The sequence below is a fragment of the Eublepharis macularius genome, chromosome 8 (assembly GCF_028583425.1).
Source record: "Eublepharis macularius isolate TG4126 chromosome 8, MPM_Emac_v1.0, whole genome shotgun sequence".
NCBI lineage: Eukaryota > Metazoa > Chordata > Lepidosauria > Squamata > Eublepharidae > Eublepharis > Eublepharis macularius.
Genome location: NC_072797.1, coordinates 137,866,816 through 137,890,968, shown reverse-complemented (window position 1 = coordinate 137,890,968; position 24,153 = coordinate 137,866,816). Strand labels below are relative to the sequence as shown.

The 24,153-nt window shown below is 43.6% G+C and overlaps 1 protein-coding gene across 2 annotated transcripts in view; it reads left to right on the top strand.

Annotated features, from left to right (window-relative positions):
* Positions 1–24,153, top strand: part of PAX5 (paired box 5) — a 362,503-nt gene that overhangs the window by 150,755 nt on the left and 187,595 nt on the right. For both annotated transcript variants that reach the window (XM_054987283.1, XM_054987282.1), the window contains one exon: positions 12,814–12,943. In XM_054987283.1, coding sequence (XP_054843258.1) covers positions 12,814–12,943 — 130 coding nt within the window. The remainder of the gene's footprint in view (positions 1–12,813; positions 12,944–24,153) is intronic.

Sequence of the window (24,153 nt, the reverse complement as noted above, 5' to 3'; positions counted from 1 at the left end):
TTTTAAGATTTTACTGCACACCTAGGGGTTTCACTCAGGTGTGTAAAACACCCCCCCATCTGTCCCAGCCTTGTCATGTGGATTTTTTGGTGTGTACTCTTGGGCCAGCTTCGAAATTAGATTCATAGATAAAAGCAGGGCTTTTTTTCAGCTTGAACGCGGTGGAACGGAGTTCCGGCACCTCTTAAAAACGGTCACATGGCTGGTGGCCCCGCCCCCTGATCTCCAGACAGAGGGGAGTTGAGATTGCCTTCCGTGCTACTCAGCTGTCTGGAGATCAGGGGGCGGGGCCACCAGCCATGTGACCATTTTCTCCGAGGGCAACCCACTGAGTTCCACCACCTCTTTTCCCAGAAAAAAAGCCCTGGATAAAAGTCAGGTGATTCAAAGGATGGGGGTGGGGGGAGCACAGTGGCCTGCCCTGCATGCAAAGCTACAAATGAATGTGGGCAACTGGAATTTGAAATTTCCATGGCTTTAAATCACACTGTTCAAGAGGAAAATGGCTTTTGGGTTGGAAATGTGGCTTGCCTCTGCAATAGAACATACAGAGGAATGTCAGTGAAACATCTTCCTACGCTTATATGGTTCTGTTTAACTAGATAGTGGCTTAGTGGTTTTGTTTGTAAAAGTAAACGCAACTACAGAATTCATAACAAATTCTTTTTTGTTTGTTTGTTTCTTCTGCCTCTGAGATAACCAGAGTAAAGTGGGGGTTTTGAGGTTAATCTGACTGAAGCCCATAACTAGCACCAGGGCTTTTTTTTCTGGAAAAAGAAGTGGTGGAACTCAGTAGGTTGGCAGCACATGGGGCAACTCCTGGCAGGAGGTGGTGCCCCTGGTACCACCTGTGTGTGCGCGCTCCTGGGGCCGCGCAATGACGTTACTTCCGGGAAGTGATATCATTCTGCAGGGTGCAGCAACCCCCAGGGAGCCCTCCCGCAAAGGGGGGGAAAAATTTTAAATTGCCCTCTGCACCGCTGGCAATTTAAACGCCTCCCTTGTTCCAGCTGACTGGTGCCAGTCAGCTGGAGCAAGGGGGGGTGTTAAATTTTAAATCACCCTCCCGCTGCTCCCCCCTCCCTTGTTGAAGCAAGGAGCAAGGTGCTTCCTTCACCTGGTGAAAGAGGGGCGAGGGGATCCCCTCGTCCCTCTGGCATCAGGCAAAGTGGGCTTTTTTCAGGGAACTGATCTCTGTCTGGAGATCGGGCACAGGGCCACCGGCCATGTGACCGTTTTCAAGAGGTGCCGGAACTCCGTTCTGCCGCGTTCCAGCTGAAAAAAAGCCCTGACTAGTACTATGACTTGGGGAGAGGGTTCTTGTTAGATAGGCTATATGAAGATATTGTAAGAATCTGCCAAGACTCTTCCCAAAAGTCTTCTCTGGTTTAGAAAAACTTTATTGGAATTGTCTAGTATCATGATCTTACTAAGAGCAAATTGTCAGGAATGAGGCACAGTCAGATTTCGTAAGCATATAACATTCACAACCTAACCCTTCCCCCCCTTCCTTAAACATCCGAGTTCAAGGTTCTTTCTCAGCTGCTGGGAACCAGCATAGTTTTAAGAGAGGTAACTTCTGACAGGATCCACATCCTGGGAGGGCTGAGAGTCCCAGCTGCAACAGATAAACAACTCCCAGCTTCCCCTCCCCCCCAAGTATAGGTTTGGCAAGATGCTGCCGCCATCGTGACAGGCATTAGTTTCCTTCGAAATTTACATACTGTTTATTCAGTTTCCATAATATTACAGCTTTATATAATATTCAGGAAATTAAAGTTTTAGAAATTTGAGATGGCCCGGAAAAATCCAGATTAGGAAAGTGAAGAAAAAAATGAAAATATATCTTATTTTTATTGGCGATGGGGAGACAAACACATTGAACGCGTGAAGCTGCCCTATACAGAGTCTAACTATTAATCCGTCAAGGTCAGTATTGTCTGCTCAGACTGGCGGGAGCTCTCCAGGGTCTCAGCAGCTTTTAACAGCATTCACGTCATCTACTGCCTGATCTCCTTCGGTGGAGATGCTGGGGACTGAACCTGGGGACTTCCGCATGCAAAGCAGAGGCTCTTCCATTGAGCCATGGCGCCTCCTCTATTAGACAGGGGTCTGTGCTTTTCCTATGCTTAGCTGCTTCAGGTAACTGCAGGGATCACTTCATTGCTAGGGTAGGTGAAATGGCTATTATTTTTTAACCAACTTTTGAACACCATTGTTAGATCAGGTTTCAATAATAGTCTGTTGGTTCCAAGGCCTGAGGGTTTGTTTCCCAGATTCTATTGCTGTACAGGTTGAGGACATATTGACTAAAAGATATTTGTGTTTTGGGAACATTGCAAAGACTTATCAAAATTGTCAGGGGCTAGCTGCTGGGATCATATGTTGCCTGTTTTGAAACAACAGAGCCAGTTTGGTGTGGTGGTTAAGACTCGAATCTGGAGAGCCGGGTTTGATTCCCTACTCCTCTGCTTGAAGCCAGCAGGGTGACCTTGGGTCAGTCACAGCTCTCTCAGAGCACTCTCAGCCCCACCCACCTCACAGGGTGTTTATTGTGGGGATGATGATGGCATATTTTGTAAACCGTTCTGAGTGGGCATTATATTAAGGGCGGTATATAAATCAAATGTTGTTGTTACAACAACAACAACAACAACAACAAACAACAACAACAACAACAACAACAACACACTTTGTAAACTGCTCTGACTGGGCATTCAGTTGTCCTGAAGAGCGGTCTATACATTGAATGTTGTTGTTATTATATTGTTCGCCAGTTTGTTTCAGACTCAATTGAAGGTGCTAGTTAAGATGACCTTCGAAGGCCTTCATGACCTGGGACCCACATGTCTGAAGTACCATTTCCTTCCCTGTGTCCCAGTGTGCCAGCTACAGTCTTCAGGCAGCTGTCTGCTGGTTATCCCACCGCCTCTTAGGGTCCACGGCACGGGCTCCCTGAAGAAGTGAGGGGAGGTCCCAGCTTGGATATCTTTGGAGGCACTGCAAGGCCTGACTGTGTGCCAAGGCTTTTGAGGGAGTTTGACAGCCTCTTTTAAGAGGGGGAGGAATTTGGGGGTTGTTATTTTAACTGTAAATGTTTTTAATCTACCTTGAACCATGAAGGAAGACAGGGTAAAAATAGAAATGAATGAAATTGTCCTTCTCTACGGAAGTGCGTAACAGAATACTAAGGGCTTCTACTGCCTTTGTGACACTAGGAATTCTTAGATTAATCTCCACTTTGCTTTTGGGCCTAGCAACCAACACAAGGAACAGTGAGTGGGTATTGGTGCTGTGGCTTTTGAGGTCATAAAGAGAATTGTTCTCATCCCTGCTGTTTATTTGCCTGACAACTAAGAGCCAAGCTACAAGTGACGCCTGACACAGGTTGGACACTTGTCAGCTTCCCTCAAGTTTTGATGGGAAACGTAGGCATCCTGGTCTTGCAGCTGTAAAGGAGAGCCAAGCTGTAAAACCAGGATGCCTACATTTCCCATCAAAACTTGAGGGAAGCTGACAAGTGTCCAACCTGTGTAAGGCGTCACTTGTAGCTTGGCTCTTACATACCTAAGAAAAGGGGCAGCCTGCCATGCTTGGGTATATCTCTCCTGGATGAGTGGATATGACTATCAGGCTGTCTGAGTCCGACCGCCAAACTCCTACTACAAAGAAGTAGAAAGAGTCTGCTGGCAGGCCGATCCACAGCGGCACACGTTACAATTCTGTGAGGGGTCTCTGGATATTGGAATGCTGGAGAGGAAGGGGCCTGAAGAAAAAGTGCAGATGGGGCAGTGGGTTAAGGTGACAGCCCCAAAGCTTGAAGCAAGGGGTGGAGGAAAAGAGAAAGTTGAGGAAGATCCAGATTGGGAGGGATGTGAGGAAAAATGAAAACATTTCCACCTTGCACCACTTGGTTGAATCTTGCTAGATAAGTACAACAATGATTAGTAAATGAAAGGTGAAGTCACACTTGCTTGAGAGAGTAAGTCCTACGGATTATCCCTTCTCATGTAGTTGTAGCACACACTGTGGTCATGGGTTATTATCATAGAAAAGTGACTCTGCTTTGAAGAAAGGGATTAGACAAATTCATGGATTGGTCTGCTACTGAACATTATTAGTTATGATAACAAAACAGAAGCTGTATGTACTAACATAGTTGATGTCAATCAGTCAGCCAGTTTATTTGGATCCACAGTAGGCTAAACATAACCATGTTTAGCCTACTTGGTGTAGGCTTCAGGGCTTTTTTTCTGAGAAAAGAGGTGGTGGAACTCACTGCGTACCCTATGTGTCCAAGAAGTGACATCATCACGCAGGGTGTGGCCACTCTGGGAGCGCTCCTGCATTCCACAGGGGGCCTGATTCAGGCCAAAATCAGCCTGGAACACACTGCTGCCATGTGGGAGAGCACTGCCTGGCAGCAGCCCAAACCTGGCTGTTTGGGGCCCAAATTGGGCTGAATTGGGCATGAAATGGCCCGGATTGGGCCTGAATCAGCCTGGAATGGGTTGCTGCCATGTTTTGGAACCCTCCCCCTCCTGGCAACAGCCCAGTTTGGGCCATGGGCCCAAACTGGGCAAAAAATGGGCCCCAAACAGCCCCAAACGGGCCCCCAAATGGGCCCAAAACAGCCCGGATCAGGCCCGAATTGGTGTTGCCATGTGAGAGAACCTTCCCCCACCCAGCAGTGGCCCAATAAAGGGCCTTGAATGGGCCACTGCTGCACGAGGAAACCTTCCCCCACCAGTCAGTAGCCTGATCCTGGCTGTTTTGGGCCTGAATCGGGCTGAAATGGGCCCAAAATGGCCTGGATCAGGCCCAAATTGGCCTGGAACGGGCCGCTGTCACACGAGGGAACCCTCCCCTACCTGGCAGCAGCTCAATCCTGGCAGTTTCAGGCCCAAATTGAATCAAAAGAGGCCCCAAATTGCCAAAATGGGCCTATAATGGACTGGATCTAGCCCGAATCAGCCTGGAACTGGCTGTTGCCACATGGGGGACCCCTCCCCTGCCTGGCAGCAGCCTGATCCTGGCTTTGGGCCTAAATTGGGCTGAAATGGGCCCAAAATAGCCCAAATGGGCCCCAAATGGCCCAGATCAGGCCCAAATCAGCATGCAACCGGACACTGCCAGGAGGGAGAACCTTCCCGTGCTTGGCAGCGGCCTGATCCTGGCCATTTCCGGCCTGAATTGGGCTGAAATGGGCCCCAAAGGGCCAAAAAATGTGGGTATTTTTAAGAGGTGCTATAACACCATTCCACAGCGTTCCGGCTGAAAAAAAGCCCTGGGCTAAATGGTTTGGTGTAGTGGTTAAGAGCAGGGGGTTAATAATCTGGAGAACTGGGTTTGTCTCCCCAATTCCTCTGATTGAAGCCAGCTTCTCAGAACTCTCTCAGCCCCACCCACCTAAGAGTGATTGTTGTGGAGGTAATAATGACACACTTTGTAAACTATTCTGAGTGGATGTTCAGTTGTCCAGAAGGGCGGTGTATGAATTGAATGTTGTTATTATTATTATCATAACAAAAACCTGCACTACATAATACATACAATAATGCATAAAAACATACAGTTTGGTGTTGTGGTTAAGAACATGGGACTCTAATCTAGAGAGCTGAGTTTGATTCCCCACTCCTCCACTTGAAGCCAGCTGGGTGACCTTGGGCTAGTCACAGCTCTCTGGAGCTCTCTCAGCCCTACCCACCTCACAGGGTGTTTCGTTGTGGGGATAATAATGACATACTTTGTAAACCACTCTAAGTGGGTATTAAGTTGTCCTGAAGAGCAGAATATAAATCGATTTTTAAAATTATTATTATTATTATTATTACATAAAATACATAAAACAACCTCTATGTACTAATTTAGTAGATGTCATTCAGTCATAGTTTATTATGGTTATTATTATTATAGTCATAGTTTATCTGTTGTTATTTACTCTGAAGCCACTTGCACTAGCTTGTTTGGTTTTTCTAGCTTTTTGAAGGCCAGAAGCCATGAGATTAGATGTGATAGGCTTTCCGCCCACCAAATAGCTGAGAGGTGGAAGAGGCCTCAGTCGCATTCTGAAGTCACCAGAGTACTAGCTACACAGGCATATTTGAGCAAGCGTCTAATAGTTAGCGTCGCCAGGTGTCGGGTTTTGGCCCAGACGGTCTGGTATTTTGGGGGACTGTCTGCGAAAAACATCCCCCAAATACTGGACACCTGGGCAGGCCCCTCCGCTCCCCTGTCGGTTGTCCGGCCTGGCACCCATCCTTCTGCAGCTGCGCGGCGCTACTGCTGGGCCAGGAAAGTGGCCTGCTTCCCCCGGGAGCCTGAGCGGCCTGCTGCAGTGACACAGAGCCACCTAGGTGTGGCACCTAGAAGTGTGCGTGGGGGAGTCGGCATGATGATGTCACTTTCTAGAATGACAGCATCATGCTGCCCCGGGAGTGCGCACATGAATGGTAAATTCCCCCCTGCCTCTCCCCAGGGTCCGGAATGAGGCTGGACCCCAACTGGCAAGCCTACTAATACTGGGTAACTACTACAGCTACATATCTGAAAGCCAATAAATGTCTCTTTTCTAGAGGTTGAGGGACAGAATGGTAAACTGGGCAAAGTTTTAGACTTGGACTGTGGCAATACGGATTCAAGTACCTGTACTCTGCCATGAAGCTGACTGGCTGGTGTGAGCCGTTTGTTATCAGGGCTGCCCCCTGGTGGGGACAGGGGATCCTGCACTCCCAACCTCTGTCCCCCACCACCACTCACCTGACCAGCGGGGGAAAAGGCCTGGGGAACGGGCTCAGGAGGCGAAAAACCTCCTGGGCCAGCATGCACTTCCGGAAGTGATGTCATCGTGCCACCTGGGAGTGTGCTTGAGCTTTGCGCATGAGAGAACAGCAACACGGTAAGTGCTAGTTTCTCTCCCTCTCACTGCAAAGCCCACGGAAGGTATTCCTGGATGAGTGATGTGCTGTGTGCAATTTTGGGTGAGAAATTCAAGATACAATTGTCAGTTGTGAGAGGCTTCTTCCCACAGGGTCTCATTAATAATACGGCATTCACTGTCACAGGAGGTAATAGTGGTCATTGGCTTAGAGGGCTTTAATATGGGATTAAATACTTTTGGAAAATTGTTCTATCCATGACTATCAGCTGTGATGGCTAAATGGAACCTCCATATTCAGAGGCAGTGTGCTTCTGCATGTCAGTTGCTAGGCAACAGAAAGGAAGAATGGCTGCCTTCCGGCCTGCTTGGGACTTCCCAGAGGGATCTGGTAGGCTGCACTGGGAAACAGTATGCTGGTCTAAATGTACCCATGGTGTGAAGTAGTAGGGCTGTATTAATTTAACTGCTCTGAAGTGAGTGTTGTGTCTTTGTTTCCTAAAGGGCCTATCACTTGGAATGTGTGTGTGTGTGTGTGTGTGTGTGTGTGAAATGTTAATGTTTAACATGAGAGGAAGCAATTTATTCCTCATACATGACAATTAAAACTGTGTTCCGCAATAAATGAAAAAAATGAAAATGATGGTAGAAGAGTTTTCCTCTCAAGCAGAAGTGAGAAAGCACAATGCTGGACCAACTGGACACACCACTGATCATAACTCAGAGGAAGTTATGGAAACCCATGGGAAGAAGTTAGCCATGATTGACTTTGGTCCCAATCATTTCAGAGGGACGGAACCACAATTAACTTTCTCTGGATTTGGCCAAGTGGCTTCAGACAGACGTTGTTTTTTATAAGAACTGCAGGTGGTAAAATAGATCCATTGTTGGACAGGGGCCGTTTTCACATGGCTTACCGACCACAGAACATCGCGCCGAGCTCCCAGAATGACAGCATCTTCCTGGCGCAATTTAACGCGAGACTGGCGTGAAGTTCTGTGGCCAGTAAGCCATGTGAAAACAGCTAGGGGGTGTACAAAATCATTCCTTTAAAATTCTGTGTTTTATTTTATAGTGTCAAAATCAACCAATACAGTTAATTTAACTGAACATGCATAAAAACAGCTTCATTCAGTATCTTATGCAAGCTGGCATATGATTTCATTTATTTATTATTTATTTACTTAGGGAATTTATATATCTCCTCTCCATAGACCAGCTTGGGCTGGTTTTCAAGTAAAAAAAATTCCACAAAACCTTAAAAAACACAATATAAGCAATATAAATAAGTCATTAAGAGCAACAGTGATATACCAGATTTCTTTGGGAGATAGAGAAAAATAGTTCTTAATAAATATAAACTAGTTTTTCTTATCTATCATCTCTGAGCAGATAGAGCTTTTCTGTAGTTGGTTCTATCACACCATCTCCAGCAGCGCTGACAAATTCATTTGGAAAGTATGGCCTTGTTAACTATTGCTAGGGGTGATGGTTGCGGATGAAGAGGAATTCTTCCGATAACAAATGCTGAAAGATTTCAGATCCAAGCTTTGTCAAGGAGTATATGTGACTCAAGATTGTAGCATTACATCCTTATGTTTAAAAAGGGAAGAGGATGTGTAGACACTGGGGATGGGAGGTATACAAATTGAAATATAAATAAATAAATAAATAAAATAAATATATGCAGGCTAGTTGTCTGGTTGCCATTAGCCATGTTAGTCAGAAGGGACTTCTGGGTATGGCTCCCAATATTAGATGCTTGGGAGGGACCAGTCAGTAAGCCCTGCAGGTGGGCTTCCTTGAGGTACTTCACTGGCCTCTGTTGGAAAGAGGATGCTGGGCTAGGGACCATTGTTTGATTCAGTATGTCTGTTAGTAATAGGTTGCCAGGTCCCCCCGGGCGGGGGTGGGGGGGTGGGGGAGAGACCCGGTTCTTACCTCCTTCTTGCTTTGTGTATTGTTTCCTTGTACATATGTGGTGCGCATGGTCCCATGGTTGCATAGTGGTTGCACACTTCCAGTGACAGCATTGCACAGGCTCAGGGGGTGTGCCAACTTCACAGCAGGCAGATTTGAGCCTCAAATGGACTCAACTTGGCCCATTTGGGCCCCAAATTGGCCTATGACAAAGCACAGGAGCGCTCCTGGGGCGACACGATGATGTCAGTGACGTCATTGCATCACCCCGGGAGCATACCTGGGAGGCCCATTCCTGTGCCTTCCTCCTCTGCTGGCCAGATCAGTGGAGGTGGGGGGTGGAGGGTGAAAGCAAGGGATCCCCTGCCTCCACTGGGGGAATGGGATCCCTAGTTAGTAAAGAAGGGTTGCGTTTAGATATTTTCCTCTTGCTTATAAACTGTAAACCCGGTCAACATACTAATCAAACTGTTAAGTCTAGTTTCATTTCTTTAAAGCAGTTGTCAAGATGAGAGCTTTATGCTTTTTGTCGCTTGCATGAATAATGCCAGAAACTATGGATAGATGGTAATTTTTCAGAGAGATTTGAAAGGACATTGGATAAAGTCATCATCACTCATAATTCCTTGTACTCAGAGCAGAACCACAAGTGACAAAAGGCACAGATTGGACACTTGTCTGCTTCCCTCAAGTTTTGATGGGAAATGTAGGCATCCTGGTCTCGCAGCTTCGCTCTTTGACTGCTGTCCAATGGACTTTTCAACTGTCACTTGTCCAACATTCTGCCAAGCTGCCTACATTTCCCATCAAAACTTGAGAGAAGCAGACAAGTGTCCAATCTGTGCCTTTTGTCACTTGTGGTTCTGCTCTCAGTTTTTTCTGTCCAGTTTTTGCTTTCCCCCTTTATAGCCTATTATAGTATCTGGTCAAATGGGTTTTGTAGGTACTAAGTATTACTAAGTATTAAGTAATGCTCTGTGCAGAGCCTAGCTGTGTTACAATCCCCTGCCACAAGGGGGCTCACAATCTTAAAAACAGAGATGGAGGCAGCAAAACAGAGGACAGTAAATAGAACAGACAGGTAAGGACAGGAGAAAATTAATCGAAACTGGAGAATACAGGATATTATTGTTCACAAGAGGCTTTGCTGACAATATGATGTGGGAGTGTGACAGAAAGCTCTAGAATGTGCAACTGGGAGAATGGACAACAGTGCATTAATAGGATATATAGCAAGAAGGAGGATAAAGAGAATACACGAGATGCCTGTACACGAGATGCCTTGATGTGTGTTTGTCAAGTGCTGGGAAATGCAATGTTTATTTATTTATTTATTTAATCATATTTATATTCCGCCCTGCGGAGGCTTGGTTGATTCAAACTTTTAAGCAGCAAAGGTAGCAGGGTAAGGGCTCCAGGAGACAGTCCAGCACACCAGAGACGGCAGAGGGCTGTGAGAGAATCTCATCCTCCGGAGTGATCTCCGCTGGCTCTTTCAAAACTACGTTTCCCAGCTAACATTGCATTTTCCAGCATGTGAAGAACATGTATCAAAAGTCTTGTGTAGAGACACTCCGAGACAGGAGATATCTGCAAGGTTGTTTGTATACTTCGATTCTTTGGTGGCGTGAGCAATCTAATTTGTAAATTGTGGTACTGATCACAGTATTCAACATCCTAAGAAATTTAGCTTTCATTTTAAAGACAGAGATTGATAATCTAGCCCTTATTGTTGTGCAGATATGGGAAATTATATGGACAGCACCTGATGAAATCTTAGGAATCTGAAGAAATGCTAAACAGGATTTTCAGGCCTGAGAAATGCAACTTCAGTGCTGCTTTTCTCTTTCTCTCCTGCCATATGACGAAGCAGAAGCAGAATAAATTATGTAAAATATGAGAAATCTTGCAAATTAGCATAATTTATACGGGTTGTAGAATCCAGCGTTTCTTGGCACAAAAGTGAGGCTATCTTGGCAGAGGTTTTTGGTTATTACTTTTCAAGTGCACAGGACACAGAGTTGTGAATAAGGCCTTGCCAAGGCACACACCTGGAACGCCACATGGCCAAAGCAGGCGTCCTGTAGTATGCAACCTTCATCAAGGCCTGATGACTTCAAGTTCTGACCTCACGGTACTGGTATCATCATGAATCTCTGCAACCTCCCTCTCTATGTCTCCATTAACCACAACTTTTGCTTAAAAAAAATATCATTCCCCCTGGATGTGGTCAGGGATAGAGCCTGGGATAGGTTGGAGTATACTGGACTCTAACACAGACAGAGGCCACAAAGCAAAAACTATTATCTTAGTTCTGTGGCTGATGCTGGTCAGCTACGTTGAATGAGCCTCTACTGGGGTTTTGGGTGGGGTGAGAGGGTTAGTTACATAGGAAAGTGGGTGGAAGAGCCAACCTTGCCCAGCTTCCAGTCCCAAATTGCTCTGTTGAATGCTGGTGTGTGTGTTTTTGTGTTGGCTACAGAGGAAGCAAACATGTGCACTCCACAATTTCTCATGCAGCAAAGAAGCTGAACTTAGGAACCTGGCACCTTAGTAAACAAAAGTGAGAAAGTGATGATGATTTTTACTTTAAAAACTCCAGTTTTACTCGTGATGCATCTGGCAGCTCACTCCAAATTCTAGCTTTCACATAGAAAATTTGGTGAATGCCTGGAGATAAACAGCATCAAACCTTAAAAATGTACATACATCTATTGCAGCAGCAACAGTACACAAACTCCTGCAACACAAATTACCTGTATAATAATAGCCCAGAGCAAGAAAGAAAAAATAAGCGCAAAAAAGAAAAGCAAAATCTTCTCTCCTGTTTTTAGGCAGCTGTTTTAATGCAATTTTATTAATTTTAGGCAGCTGTTTTATGCAATCTTATTTCAGCACGAAGGCTGCAGTCCCGATCCACACCTGTTTAGGAGTGCATTCTATCCAGATTAGTGAGATTTACAGGCTTAGGAATGGAATGCACATTCTCAATTTAGGACATAATCTTCCATGTCACCAGGGCCATTTCCACACTGCTTACCTTCATCCGGAAGGCTGCGGAACGTCGCAAAAAAAATGCGGAAGATAGCATCTTCTTGCACGAGTTTTGCGTGATGTTGTGCAAAACTCGCGTGAGAAAACGCTATCTTCCGCGTATTTTTCACGATGTTCCGCAGCGTTCCGGATGAAGGTAAGCAGTATGGAAACGGCCGAGGCCTAAAATCGGTCTGCAGTCATGACATTTTCTAATCGCTATAGTCACATACAGAGCTGGTTTGCCACTCTTTGCAATGCTTTGTTATTGGTTTGCTATAGCTATTACCAACTTTTACTGCATTGTTATAGACTTTGTAATCCACTTTCTGTATAGTATATAATATAGTTTTGACTTGGTTTGTAGTTTGCATTGTTTTGTACTCCTATAATCCTAATTCTGTTTGTTCATTGATTGTGCATTGGCTGTCTAATTACTCTGCTTTAAGTCCTATAATCAGTCTTGAGTATTAGCAAGAAAAGTGAACTATAAATTAAATAAATAAATAAAAAGTTACTATATAAAGAATACATTTCATTTAAAAACAGCAATGGATAATGAATTAGAGAAACATAAAGTCTTGTTCTGGTTGAGCATATATCTCCCACGTGAGTAAAGTTCCTTTGTTATGCTGAACAATTCTAGAGCCCAATTTTTGTGGATTCACACAACAATTTTTCTTGCACAATGAGTAGACCTTTCATAAGTTGCCTCATGTTTTTAGAGATCAAGAGAGGTTGGGGGAAAGGGGCATCAACTTCTTGAAACCTAGCTCGACAATCTGAGTTTTGCAGAATTCATGTTGGCATAGATATGAATCCAGCGCAGATTGAAAAACCTTTCTATGGCTTGTTGCAAATGAACAAAAATTTATCTTACACCTTACAAGGATAAAAAGAAGCCTTTGTTTTATTATGCATTAGACATAGATTACTAACCCCCCAAAGATGCCTTAAACTGTCTTCTTCTTCATTATCTCCAGACAACAGAATACTCAGCAATGGCATCGCTAGCTGGTGGATTAGACGAGATGAAGGCCAATTTATCAAGCCCTACTTCAACAGACATAGGAGCCAGTGTTCCAGGACCCCAATCATATCCTATTGTGACAGGTAAGGAGTACTTGATGATGTAACAAGAGTGTATATTAAAAGTGGAGATATTTGTGGAAGTGTTTCATACTTGGAGTGATCAAATGTGTCAGCACGGGCATGTTACTGCAGGAGGTGCTGCTGTTCTTTTGCAATAGTTTTGCTTTTAATATTTGAACTTTGGGCCTAAGGTATGCAAGGCTTTAAAAAGCCTTGTCTTTTAAATGTAAGGGAGTACCTTCTCCTGTTTGTACTTCTTGGTTTTTTGCCCATTGGCTAAAGCAGCTCTGTTCCCTATTGCCATATATACAGACGGACCTTTCTCTGCTATGCTCACATTATTGAGTGCCCTGTTCAGCGAGGCCTTCTAGGTTACTTCCTTATATACTTTCTGCAAATCGGTGACGATTTTCCTGTTTGCAAGAGCTTTCTCTGGCTTTGTGTCAATAGTAGTCAATTTCTTAGTTATTGTTGAGTTTCTAGTTGTAAATTTTGGAATATATGTTTACGATATTGGATTGGATGTTTTTGATTTCTAAATTGCTTTGGATACTTTGTGTAGAAAAGCACCCAACAAATGTATATATCAATAAATTAATTAAAATGATTGTTGAGTTCAATTCCTGTGGTGAAATTGGTTTGAAATGACTTCTATGAATTTAATATTGTTTGCAACAGGAGAGAATTTGCCTTCGTTTTACTTTCTCTCCTATTTCTCGTACTATGTCCTAAATATATACCCTATACACAGTGAAGATTTGGCGTGCCTTTTTGTTAGGCACCTGGAATAATGATGAATATAAGGAGGAAAACTGTAGAAGAAAAACTTCTACAGATATGTGAGAAGCAAATGCAAAGTAAAAGAGGCAATTGGACCGCTGTTGGAGTAGAAGGAGACAGTCTGATAGAGGACAGAGAAAAAGCAGACACGCTTAATGACTTTTTTGCCTCTGTTTTCTCCCTGAAGAACTTGAGCCCATCTAGAGATGGTAGTAGACATGACAGGACACCAGGGTGGCTAGTTGACATTTACAGAGAAGTTGTGGGGAGGCACCTGGCTGCACTGGATGAATACAAATCCCCTGGGCTGGATGGTGTGCACCCAAGAGTGCTCAAAGAACTTTCTAGAGAACTTGCAGAGCCTCTGTCCATCATCTTCAAGGCCTCCTGGAGGATTGGAGATGTGCCACAAGAATGGGAAAGAGTGAATGTTATTCCAGTCTTTCAGAAAGGGAAGATGGATGAGTCGGGAAACTACAGGGCAGTCAGTCTGACTTCTGTGGCTGGGAAGATATTAGAGCAGATTTTAAAGGGATCAGTCTGTAAGCATCTGAAGAACCGCTTAGTGATCCGGGGAAGTCAACATGGTTTCGTCCCCAACAGATTTTGTCAGACCAACCTGGTTTCCTTCTTTGATCAAGTGACGAGCTTACTGGATCGTGGGAACTCTGTTGACATGATTTACCTGGATTTCAGTAAAGCTTTTGATAAATTTCCCCATGACATTCTAATGGGTAAACTGGAAGTCTGTGGACTGGACTATAAGACAGTTCAGTGGATAGGGAACTGGTTAGAGGACTGCACCCAAAGAGTGGTGGTCAATGGCGTTTCATTAAAATTGGAGGGAGGTGTCCAGTGGTGTGCCGCAGGGCTCGGTTTTAAGCCCAGTACTTTTCAATATTTTTATCAATGATCTGGATGAAGGAGTGGAAGGGCTGCTCATTAAATTTGCTGATGATACCAAATTGGGAGGAGTGGCAAACACCCAAGAAGATAGAGTTAAAATTCAACAAGACCTGAATACTCTGGAGAAATGGGCGGTTGTGAACAGGATGCAATTCAACATAGATAAGCCATTGTCTCCAACCTATGGTGACCCTATGAATGAAAGACCTCCAAAACATCCCATCATTAACAGATTTTGCAAACCGAAGGATGTGGCTTCTTTTATTGAGTCAAGCCATCTCATTTTGGGTCTTCCTCTTTTCCTTGTCTTCTCACGATGTGACCAAAGTACAATAGCCTCAGTTTTGTCATTTTACCTTCTAGGGAAAATCCAGGCTCGATGTGATCTAGAACCCACTTATTTGTCTTTTTGGCTGTCCATAATATCTGAAAAATTCTCCTTCAGCATTACATTTGAAATGAGTCCATTTTCTTCCTGTCAGCTTTCTTCACCTCCCAACTTTCACATCCATACATAGAATGGGGAATACCATAGTTTGGATTATCTTGATCTTGGTTCCCAGAGATACATCTTTATCTTTAAGGATCTTTTCTAGCTCCCTCACAGCTGCTTTTCCAAGTCTCAATCGCCTTCTGATTTCTTGGTTGCAGTCTCCCTTTTGCTTGATGATTGAGCCAAAGAATAGAAAAACTTGAACCATTTCAATTTCCTCATTGTCAACTTAAATTCCTCAGTAGTCATTACTAGAGGTGTGCACCTGAAAAATATTCGGGTTTTCCTGCTTTGGGTTTACCTGAAGCAGGAAAACAATTTGGGATAACCCAAATCCTGAATTCCGAAGTGGGATCCCCCTCCCATCTGCTGGTGTTGAAATCAGCAATAAAACAACAACAACAACAACATTTGATATATATATCGCCCTTCAGGACAACTTAATGCCCACTCAGAGTGGTTTACAAAGTATGTCATTATTATCCCCACAACAAAACACTCTGTGAGGTGGGTGGGTCTGAGAGAGCTCCTAGAAACTGTGACTGACCCAAGGTCACCCAGTTGGCTTCAAGCGGAGGAGTGGGGAATCATACCTGGTTTTCCAGATTAGAGTCCTATGCTCTTAACTACTACACCAAACTGGCTCTCCAACATGATGGTCCGATAATTGCTGCAATCTTTGGCATCCACTTTTTTTGTAATTGGAATGTAGACTGAGCATTTCCAGTCTATGGGTCATTGTTTTGTTTTCCATATTTGTTGACAGACTCTTGTTAAGATTTTGATGAACTCAGTTTCTGTACCTCTTGAAATTGCTCTCTTGGTGTCACTCCAGGTGCTTTGTTTCTCCCAATTACTTTGAGTGCAGGTTTCACTTCCTGGTTTTTCATGAAAAGATTCTTCTTTGAAGGTATCTGTCATCCCTCCATCTCTTCTGTATCAGTCTTCAGTGTATTGTCTCCATCTTTCCTTTATTTTGTCCTGTTTGGATACTGTATTTCTGTGCAGAGGAGTTAGCCGTGTTAGTCTGTAGTAGCAAAATCAAAAAGAGTCCAGTAGCACCTTTAAGACTAACCAACTTTATTGTAGCATAAGCTTTCGAGAATCACAGTTCTCTGACGAAGCATCTGATGAATCACAGCATCTGATGAAGAGAACTGTGATTCTTGAAAGCTTATGCTACAATAAAGTTGGTTAGTCTTAAAGGTGCTACTGGACTCTTTTTGATTTTGTATTTCTGTGTTGATCTTTCAGCATCCCGAGCCATGGCTTGAATTTCCCTTTGCTTTCTCTGATCTTTTGGAACAGTTCTCTTGTTTTTGTTGTTGTTCTCTTCTATTTTTTTGCACTGGTTATTATAATAGATTTCTTTGTCTCTGCATGCAAGTCACTGAAAAGTTGCATTTAGAATTCTGACTCTATTTCTGTCATCTTTTGCTTTTTGTCTGTCATTAGCAATTTTAAGAGTTTCCTCGGTCATTCGCTTATGCTTCTCCTTTCTTTTGGCTACAGGAATAGTCTTTGCACATTCTTCCTGATAATACTTCTTGTTTCAACTCATAGTCCTTCTGGTTCATGGTCAATTAAACTTAGTATTATAAATCTGTTCTTTACATGACCTTTAAATTCTTCAGGAACATTATTTAGGTTGTATTTTGGCACTATGATTCTTTTAGTGTTTCTCTTCAGCTTTATTTTAAGTTTTGCTATTAGCAACTCATGATCTGTATCACAATCAGATCTTGGTCTTGTTTTAGCAGAGAGAATAGAGCATTTCCATCTTTTGCTTCCAATTATGTAATCTATTTGGTTCCTGTATTGGTCACACAGTGATTTCCATGTATACAATCGTCTTTTTGGTTGCCTGAAGCGTGGGTTTGCAATGAATAAGTTGTTGGCTTCACAAAATTCCATGGCTTCGTCTTCTGCTTTGTTTCATGATCCTAGTCCAAATTTTCCAACACTGTTTAATTCTGCTTTGTCTCCTACTTTAGTATTCCAGCTACCTATGATTATCAACATACCTTGTTTAGGCATATGTTTAGGCATATGGACACTTGCATACAAGTTTTCAATTTCTTCCTCCTCAGCATCTGTAGTTGGGGCATAAACTTGAATGATGGTTATGTTAACAGGCCTTCTATGAAGTCTGATTGATATTAATTGGTCAGACTTTGTGTTGTAGCTCTTGACTGCTTGTGCTTTGTCTCGCCTCACTATTAAAGTAACCTCATTTCTTTTGAGTTTGTCATTTTGGTAGTAAAACACTGTGATTTTGTGACTGAAAATGTCCTGAGTCGGTCCACATTAGTTCACTCTCTCCCAAGATTGCAATGTTTAAATGCTCCATTACTTGTTTTATGATTTCTAGCTTACTTGTCTTCATAATTCACATATTCCATGTTCCTATTATATGTGTCACATAGCTTTGGACGTTCCTTTTGCAATAAGAATTAATTAATTGAAAAGACATATACAATAACTTTAAATATCTTTGAATATTTTATGCTACATAGCGCTAGGCATAAATAGCACCATCTCACTACTCCTCTTTATACATTAATTATACCTTCTTGTTCATTGCATTTGACTTTTTCTCTTGAGACTTTAGAATTTTGATTATTAATACTTTGTTTAGGAAGGGCCAAAACTTAGAATAATGTACCAATACTTGGGTTTCTCACTGGGTGCAATCTACAATACAAAAGGCAAAAGATAAGCTTTACTTGGAAGCCTGTACCAAAAGCAAAAGAATTTACTTCCTTGCAATCTCCTTGGCTCAGTCACAGAGACCCACCTCACTGGATCCACCTCTTTGTTCAGCAGTTCTGTATGGTGCCAGCCTTGTATGGGAATGAGAGGGGGGACTGATACTGCATGTCAGTCCTTGGCAGGTAGATTCCCCAAGTTCCCCACAGCAAACACGCAGGTGTATTGGTTGAAGTAACTTTATTAGAAATCCATCAGATTCAAGGTGCTCAGACAACTGAATTGGCAGAAGTGACGTGGATGGAGTTGGTAGTGTTAGTTATAGGGAAGGTTCCCACCATCAGGATAGGGACCGTTAAAGTTTGGGCGTGAAGGAGCCGTGTGTGTGAAGAGGAGAAGCTAGGTTTAGGCTAGACAGAACAAAGAATGAAATCATCTCAGTTCCCAAGAAGGATACATTTCGAGGCGGCTGCAGCCGGCCTTCAAGGACACTTGCTGGAGGCAGCGTGGAAAGAGAAAGTAAATACTCACAAGCCTACTGCCTTAACATCAATAAGAAACTTCTCATGCCCTCAGAGGACCAGTACATAACACAGAATACATTCTTGGCAGATATGCAGACAGGCAATTTTAACACTGCACTTTAAATGACACAGCTGTACAATATGTGTACGAAGGTTGCTGGTTCAATCCCCGCCATCCGATTCTGTCTACAGAATGAGACATCTATAATTTCATAATTTATTTAGGTTTCAGTGGACTGCTTTCTTCATCTGCTGTGCTCTTGGCTCTTTGGATAGATTGGGATGATTGGTCTATATGTGCAAATAACATTCTAGTGAAGTCGTAATTCCCATTAATGTTAGCAAATTAGGAATTCGGCCATTAGCTGCGAGGCTTTTGGGAGCTTCTTTGCAGATAAAATCTTATCTCTCCTGTGCGATCTGCCAGCCATGGTTGATACAGTGAGGAAACTGGAGGCCCCTTGGCCATCTTCTGGTCTGATTTTAGATCACTTCGGCCTGGTCTCCCGGGAGGACATGGACAGGATCCTGCAGCTGGTTAGGCCCACTATGTGTTCCCTGGACCCCTGCCTGTCGTGACTGGTGAAAGCCAGCGCCGATAGGTTAGGGGCCCAATTGGAGGATATTATTAATTCATTGTTAAGCTCTGGGGCTTTTCCTGGGGTGTTGAAGGAAGCCGTGGTGAGGCCTGTCTTTAAAAAGCCCTCTTTGGACCCCACAGACCCATCCAGTTACCGCCCAGTATCGAACCTCCCATTCCTGGGAAAGGTGATTGAGCAGGTGGTGGTGGAACAGCTGCAGGCTTTCCTGGAAGAGACTTCTGTCCTGGACCCATACCAGGCTGGTTTCTGTCCGGGCCATGGGACGGAGACAGTGTTGATTGCTCTCATGGACAATCTCCACAGACACCTGGATTGAGGCAGGTCGGCACTGCTGATATTGCTAGATCTCTCAGCGGCGTTCGACACAGTCGACCATGAGTTGTTGGCCCACTGTCTCACCGATGTGGGGATCCGAGGGACGGCCTTGCAGTGGCTTGTCTCTTTTCTCCATGGTTGGGGACAGAGGGTAGCACTGGGGGAGAGGGTGTCCACATGCCAGTCACTGGTATGTGGCATCCCACAGGGGGCGATACTCTCCCCCTGTTGTTCAATCTTTATATGTGCCCCCTTGCCCAGCTGGTGTGGAGTTTGGGACTGGGTTGTCACCAGTCTGCAGATGACACCCAGTTGTATCTGTTGATGGGTGGCCGACTTGGCTCTGCCCCGGATGCCCTTCTGAGAGCTTTGGAGGCTGTGTCTGGTTGGGTGAAGCTGACTGAAGTTGAACTCTGTGAAGATGGAGGTCCTGTACTTGGGCCTTGGGCTGTTGGATGTGAGGTTCCATCTGCCAGCCTTTGTGGGGGGGGGGGCGTTAGTGCCCGTCTCATCGGATAAAAGTCTTGGCGTGATCTTGGATTCCTCCCTGTCTATGGAGACCCAAGTTGCATCTGTTGCCCAGACTGCTTTTTTCCATCTGCAGCAAGCCAAGCAACTTGCCCCCTATCTCTCAGCCCAGGACTTAACGACAGTGATCCATGCAACGGTCACCTCCAGGCTGGACTACTGTAATTCACTCTACACAGGGCTTCCCTTGGGTCTGATCTGGAAACTACAATGGGTCCAGAACGCTGCTGCTCATGTCCTGATGGGTGTTCCATACAGGACACATATTACACCAATCCTACAGCAGCTTCACTGGCTCCCCATGGAATTCCGGATCTGTTTCAAGGTTGGTTTTAACCTAAACATCTGTTTAGCCGTAAACAGATTGGGACCAGCATACCTGAGGGACCGTCTCTCCCAGTATGTGCCCCGGAGAGCGCTTCATTCAGCGGGTAAGAACTTATTGGTGATCCCTAGCCCTAGGGAGGCTCATTTGGCCTCGACCAGGGCCAGGGCCTTTTCAGTCCTGGCCCCAACCCGGTGGAACTCTCTGTATGAGGACACTTGGGCCCGCCAGGATCTTGTATCATTTCGGCGGGCCTGCAAGAAGGAGATGTTCCACCAGGCTTACGGCTGAGGCCAGCGTCAGGACCATCATTGAGCCTCCCACCGGTCTCCAGTATTCGAGTACAGCTCGTGTGTCTGTCTGTCTCCTCTTTGTATGCTGGGGTCAGGAATGTGTGGCCAACTATATCAGGTTTTTGTATATATATAATTTTAATTGCTGGATTTTATTGTAGAATTTGCTATGCAATTGTATTTTATGATTGTTGTACCCCATCCTGAGCCCACTTGTGGGGAGGGCGGGATAAACACTGAATAAACTAAACTAAACTAAAACAATTCTTGGTATCTCCTGTTGATCTCTGGAGGACTAAATAATTATTATCAAGATCTATACAGTAAAACATTTAGAGATTTTTGAAATTGGTGGTTGTGTTGTTGCTGTTGTTGTTGTTGTTGATGATGATGAATGCTGTGGCAGTGATTGGCTCATTTGCATGCCCATCTTAGGGGGCTGAAGGGTCACAAGGGCTTCTGGTGGAAATTGGTTCTGCAGTCTGCCTGTCACAAGGGCTGAGCAGTTCAAGGGTAGAGGAGGGAGAAGGGCAGAGTGAAGGAGAGAAAATGTAGGGACTAAGAAAGAAAGCTTGAATGGAGGAATGCTCCAGATAAACGAAGGAGAAAAGATTTGGCATGCAAGGAAGTTCACATACTGATCTGAAATAACCAAATATTTATCTGTGTGCCAATAGTTGATTGCATTGGCTTAGTTGAATTATATTGCATTGGCTTAGCAAGCATCGCTGCCCAAAAGAGCTCACATTCTAGACTGACAAAATCTAAGGATGTCACTATGGTAGCCCTTCAAGTCTTATCATTTGATTCCATCCCAACTCAACAATGAACCAAAAAAAGAGCAGAATGAACAAATAGCACAAAATAGCTTGTGCGTTTAGGAGATATTTTAGTTTTGTGTCTGTAAATGGTTCTCACAGGTCTTGTATTATCTTTCTTTGAATTATTTCTAACCATTGTTAGAAATAGCTACTTTGAGTTATTTTTCAGAGCTATATTTGTTTAAAGAGACCTGCAGACCAATTCTAAATATGTCTACTCAGAAGTAAGTACTATTGGTTTCAGTAGTGTGCCAAGTAAGTGTGCAGAAGACTGTGGCCTTAGTGAAATTACATGTTGGAAATATGTATTTATAAGAAGTATGTGTATGTATATTTAGGGATTACTGATGGAATAATTCTTAGTAGGTCAGTTATCAGCTAATTAATTATTTGATTACATAAAACCTCTGAGAGCCAGTTTGGTGTAGTGGTTAAGAGTGTGGGACTCTAATCTGGTGATCCAGGTTTGATTCCCCACTCCTCCACTTAAAGCCAGCTGGGTGACCTTGGGCTAGTCATAGTTCTCTGGAGCTCTCTTTGTTGAGGGGATAATAATAACATACTTTGTAAACTGCTCTGAGTGGGCATTAAGTTGTCCCGAAGGGCGGTATATAAATAGAATGTTATTGTTGTTGTTGTTGTTGTTGTTATATTCCCAAAGTATCAGTTCTATATTTTTAAAGATATTGAAGACTGAGATCACAATGTAATAAAGAAAACCTGCTACTTATAAAAGCCATCTAACATTTTTCTGTTTTCCATCCCATATTTCAATGTTCAAACCTAAATAGCATCAATCTTCCATATAAGCTACCAAGGTAGTTGTAGTGCCCCAAGCAATTAAAATTGGGCCCTGTCAATTAAAGCTTTCAAGTACTATCAAGAGAGAACTTCTCCTGCCCAAGCCTCTTTGATATGAATGGGTGTTCTTGTTCTTCTCTCATTCATCCCAGTGAACTTTGGGTAGGAGAATTTTCTGCAAGATTATGCAATAGTCATAATAGTAATAATAGTAATAGTAATAGTAATAGTGATGATGATGATGATGATGATGATGATGAATAAAATAACATAGAAAAAGGGATCTTGCCAGAATGTGTCACAGCTCAGGGGAGATACATATGCTATCATCAAGATAATAAAAAAACAAAAACTTAACCAATAACTATGTGGGCATAATTATTAAAATTAATGGAAATGACTCCTGAAAATACTGTGTTATCATTATTTAAGTCAGTGGGTCATTCTCCATTGTAGGTACTCTACCTAAGGAAAAAGTGCAGCTGAAATAAATAGAAACCTCCAAAGGGCAAATGAATTAAGGTTGCCACCTTTCTCAGAGGGGAACAAAAAACTGCCAGAACTTATTTGCATATGATTTATTTAAGCATTTGTCCTGTAAAAAAAAAATCCACTGACCAGGATTGACTGGGTGAAAAAAATGATCTGGTCAGTTGAAAAATCAATCATGTTTTAAAAATAAGAACTAGTTCATTGCATAGAATGCTTTTAGTAAGGGAAAATGATTAGTTTGGAAAGCTAACAAGTGAGCTAGAATCATATATAATCATTATAATGTGGTGAAATGTCTAAATTTATTTTTTCATTTAGAATATTTCTATGCTACCTCTTCAGAGTCCTGCTGAGTGCTAAAACGAGTGCTTGTATTTATTTTATGTAACACAGACCAATCTTATGCACAGGGCTTTTTTCTGGGAAAAGAGGTGGTGGAACTCAGTGGTGGAACTCAGGACTGCATAATGACGTCACTTTGGGTCAGCTGGAACAAGGGGGGAGTTTTTTAAAGTTTAAATTGCCCTTGGCAAAAATGGTCACATGGCCGGTGGCCCCACCTCTTGATCTCCAGACAGAGGGGGGTTTAGATTGCCCTCCACGCCACTCTAGCGGTGTGGAGGCCAATCTAAACTCCTCTCTGCCTGGAGATCGGGGCAGAGCCACCGGCCATGTAACCATTTTCAAGAGGTGCCGGAACTCTGTTCCACTGTGTTCCCACTGAAAAAAAGCCCTGCCGGTCAGTCTGACTTCTGTTGCTGGGAAGATATTAGAACAGATTTTAAAGGGATCAATCTTTAAGCATCTGAAGGACCGCTCAGTGATCCGGGGAAGTCAGCATGGTTTTGTTCCTAACAGATCTTGCCAGACCAACCTGGTTTCCTTCTTTGATCGAGTGACCAGCTTACTAGATCGGGGGAACTCTGTTGATGTGATTTATCTGGATTTCAGTAAAGCTTTTGATAAGGTCCCCCATGATATTCTGATGGGCAAACTGGAAGACTGTGGACTGGACTATAGTGTCAGACTGTGGCTAAATAAGGCACTCACTACAGGGTTCCCTTTAGAAGCAAACACAAGTCCATTGTTTGGAAAAGGAAACTTTACTGCAGAAAAGGTCCATTATAGTCCACTGTCCTGAATAGGAGAATCAGGATGGTACATGATCATTGTTACCAATGAAGAGCAAGCATAAGATACAGAGTAACAATACCCATCTGGCTCAGCCTCCCCCCACAGTTCTCAAAACAACATCTCTCAGTCCTGGGAAGCTGCTCTCCTTCAAGGCCAATGCTTGGTGGAACGGTGTTAGACAAAACAGTCTCCTCCGGTGGGAGTGCTGCCTGGGAACTGGTGCACCTGGGAAGAAAACACTCAAACACTAGAAGCATTAGAAAATGGAGTCAGTACAGTTTAGATATACACTGGACCTGACATTCTGCCCCCCTTAAAACAGATCCCCCCCTGGCTTATATGGGTAGCGAGTATGAAAAGCTTTGGTTAATCTAGGAGCATGAACATGTGCAGAGTTCACCCATTCATCGTAACCAGAATCAAAGTCCTTCCATCTAATGAGGTAAAAAAGCTGATTTCGTTTGAGTTTAGAGTCCAAGATTTGTTGTACCTCATAGTGTATTTGGTC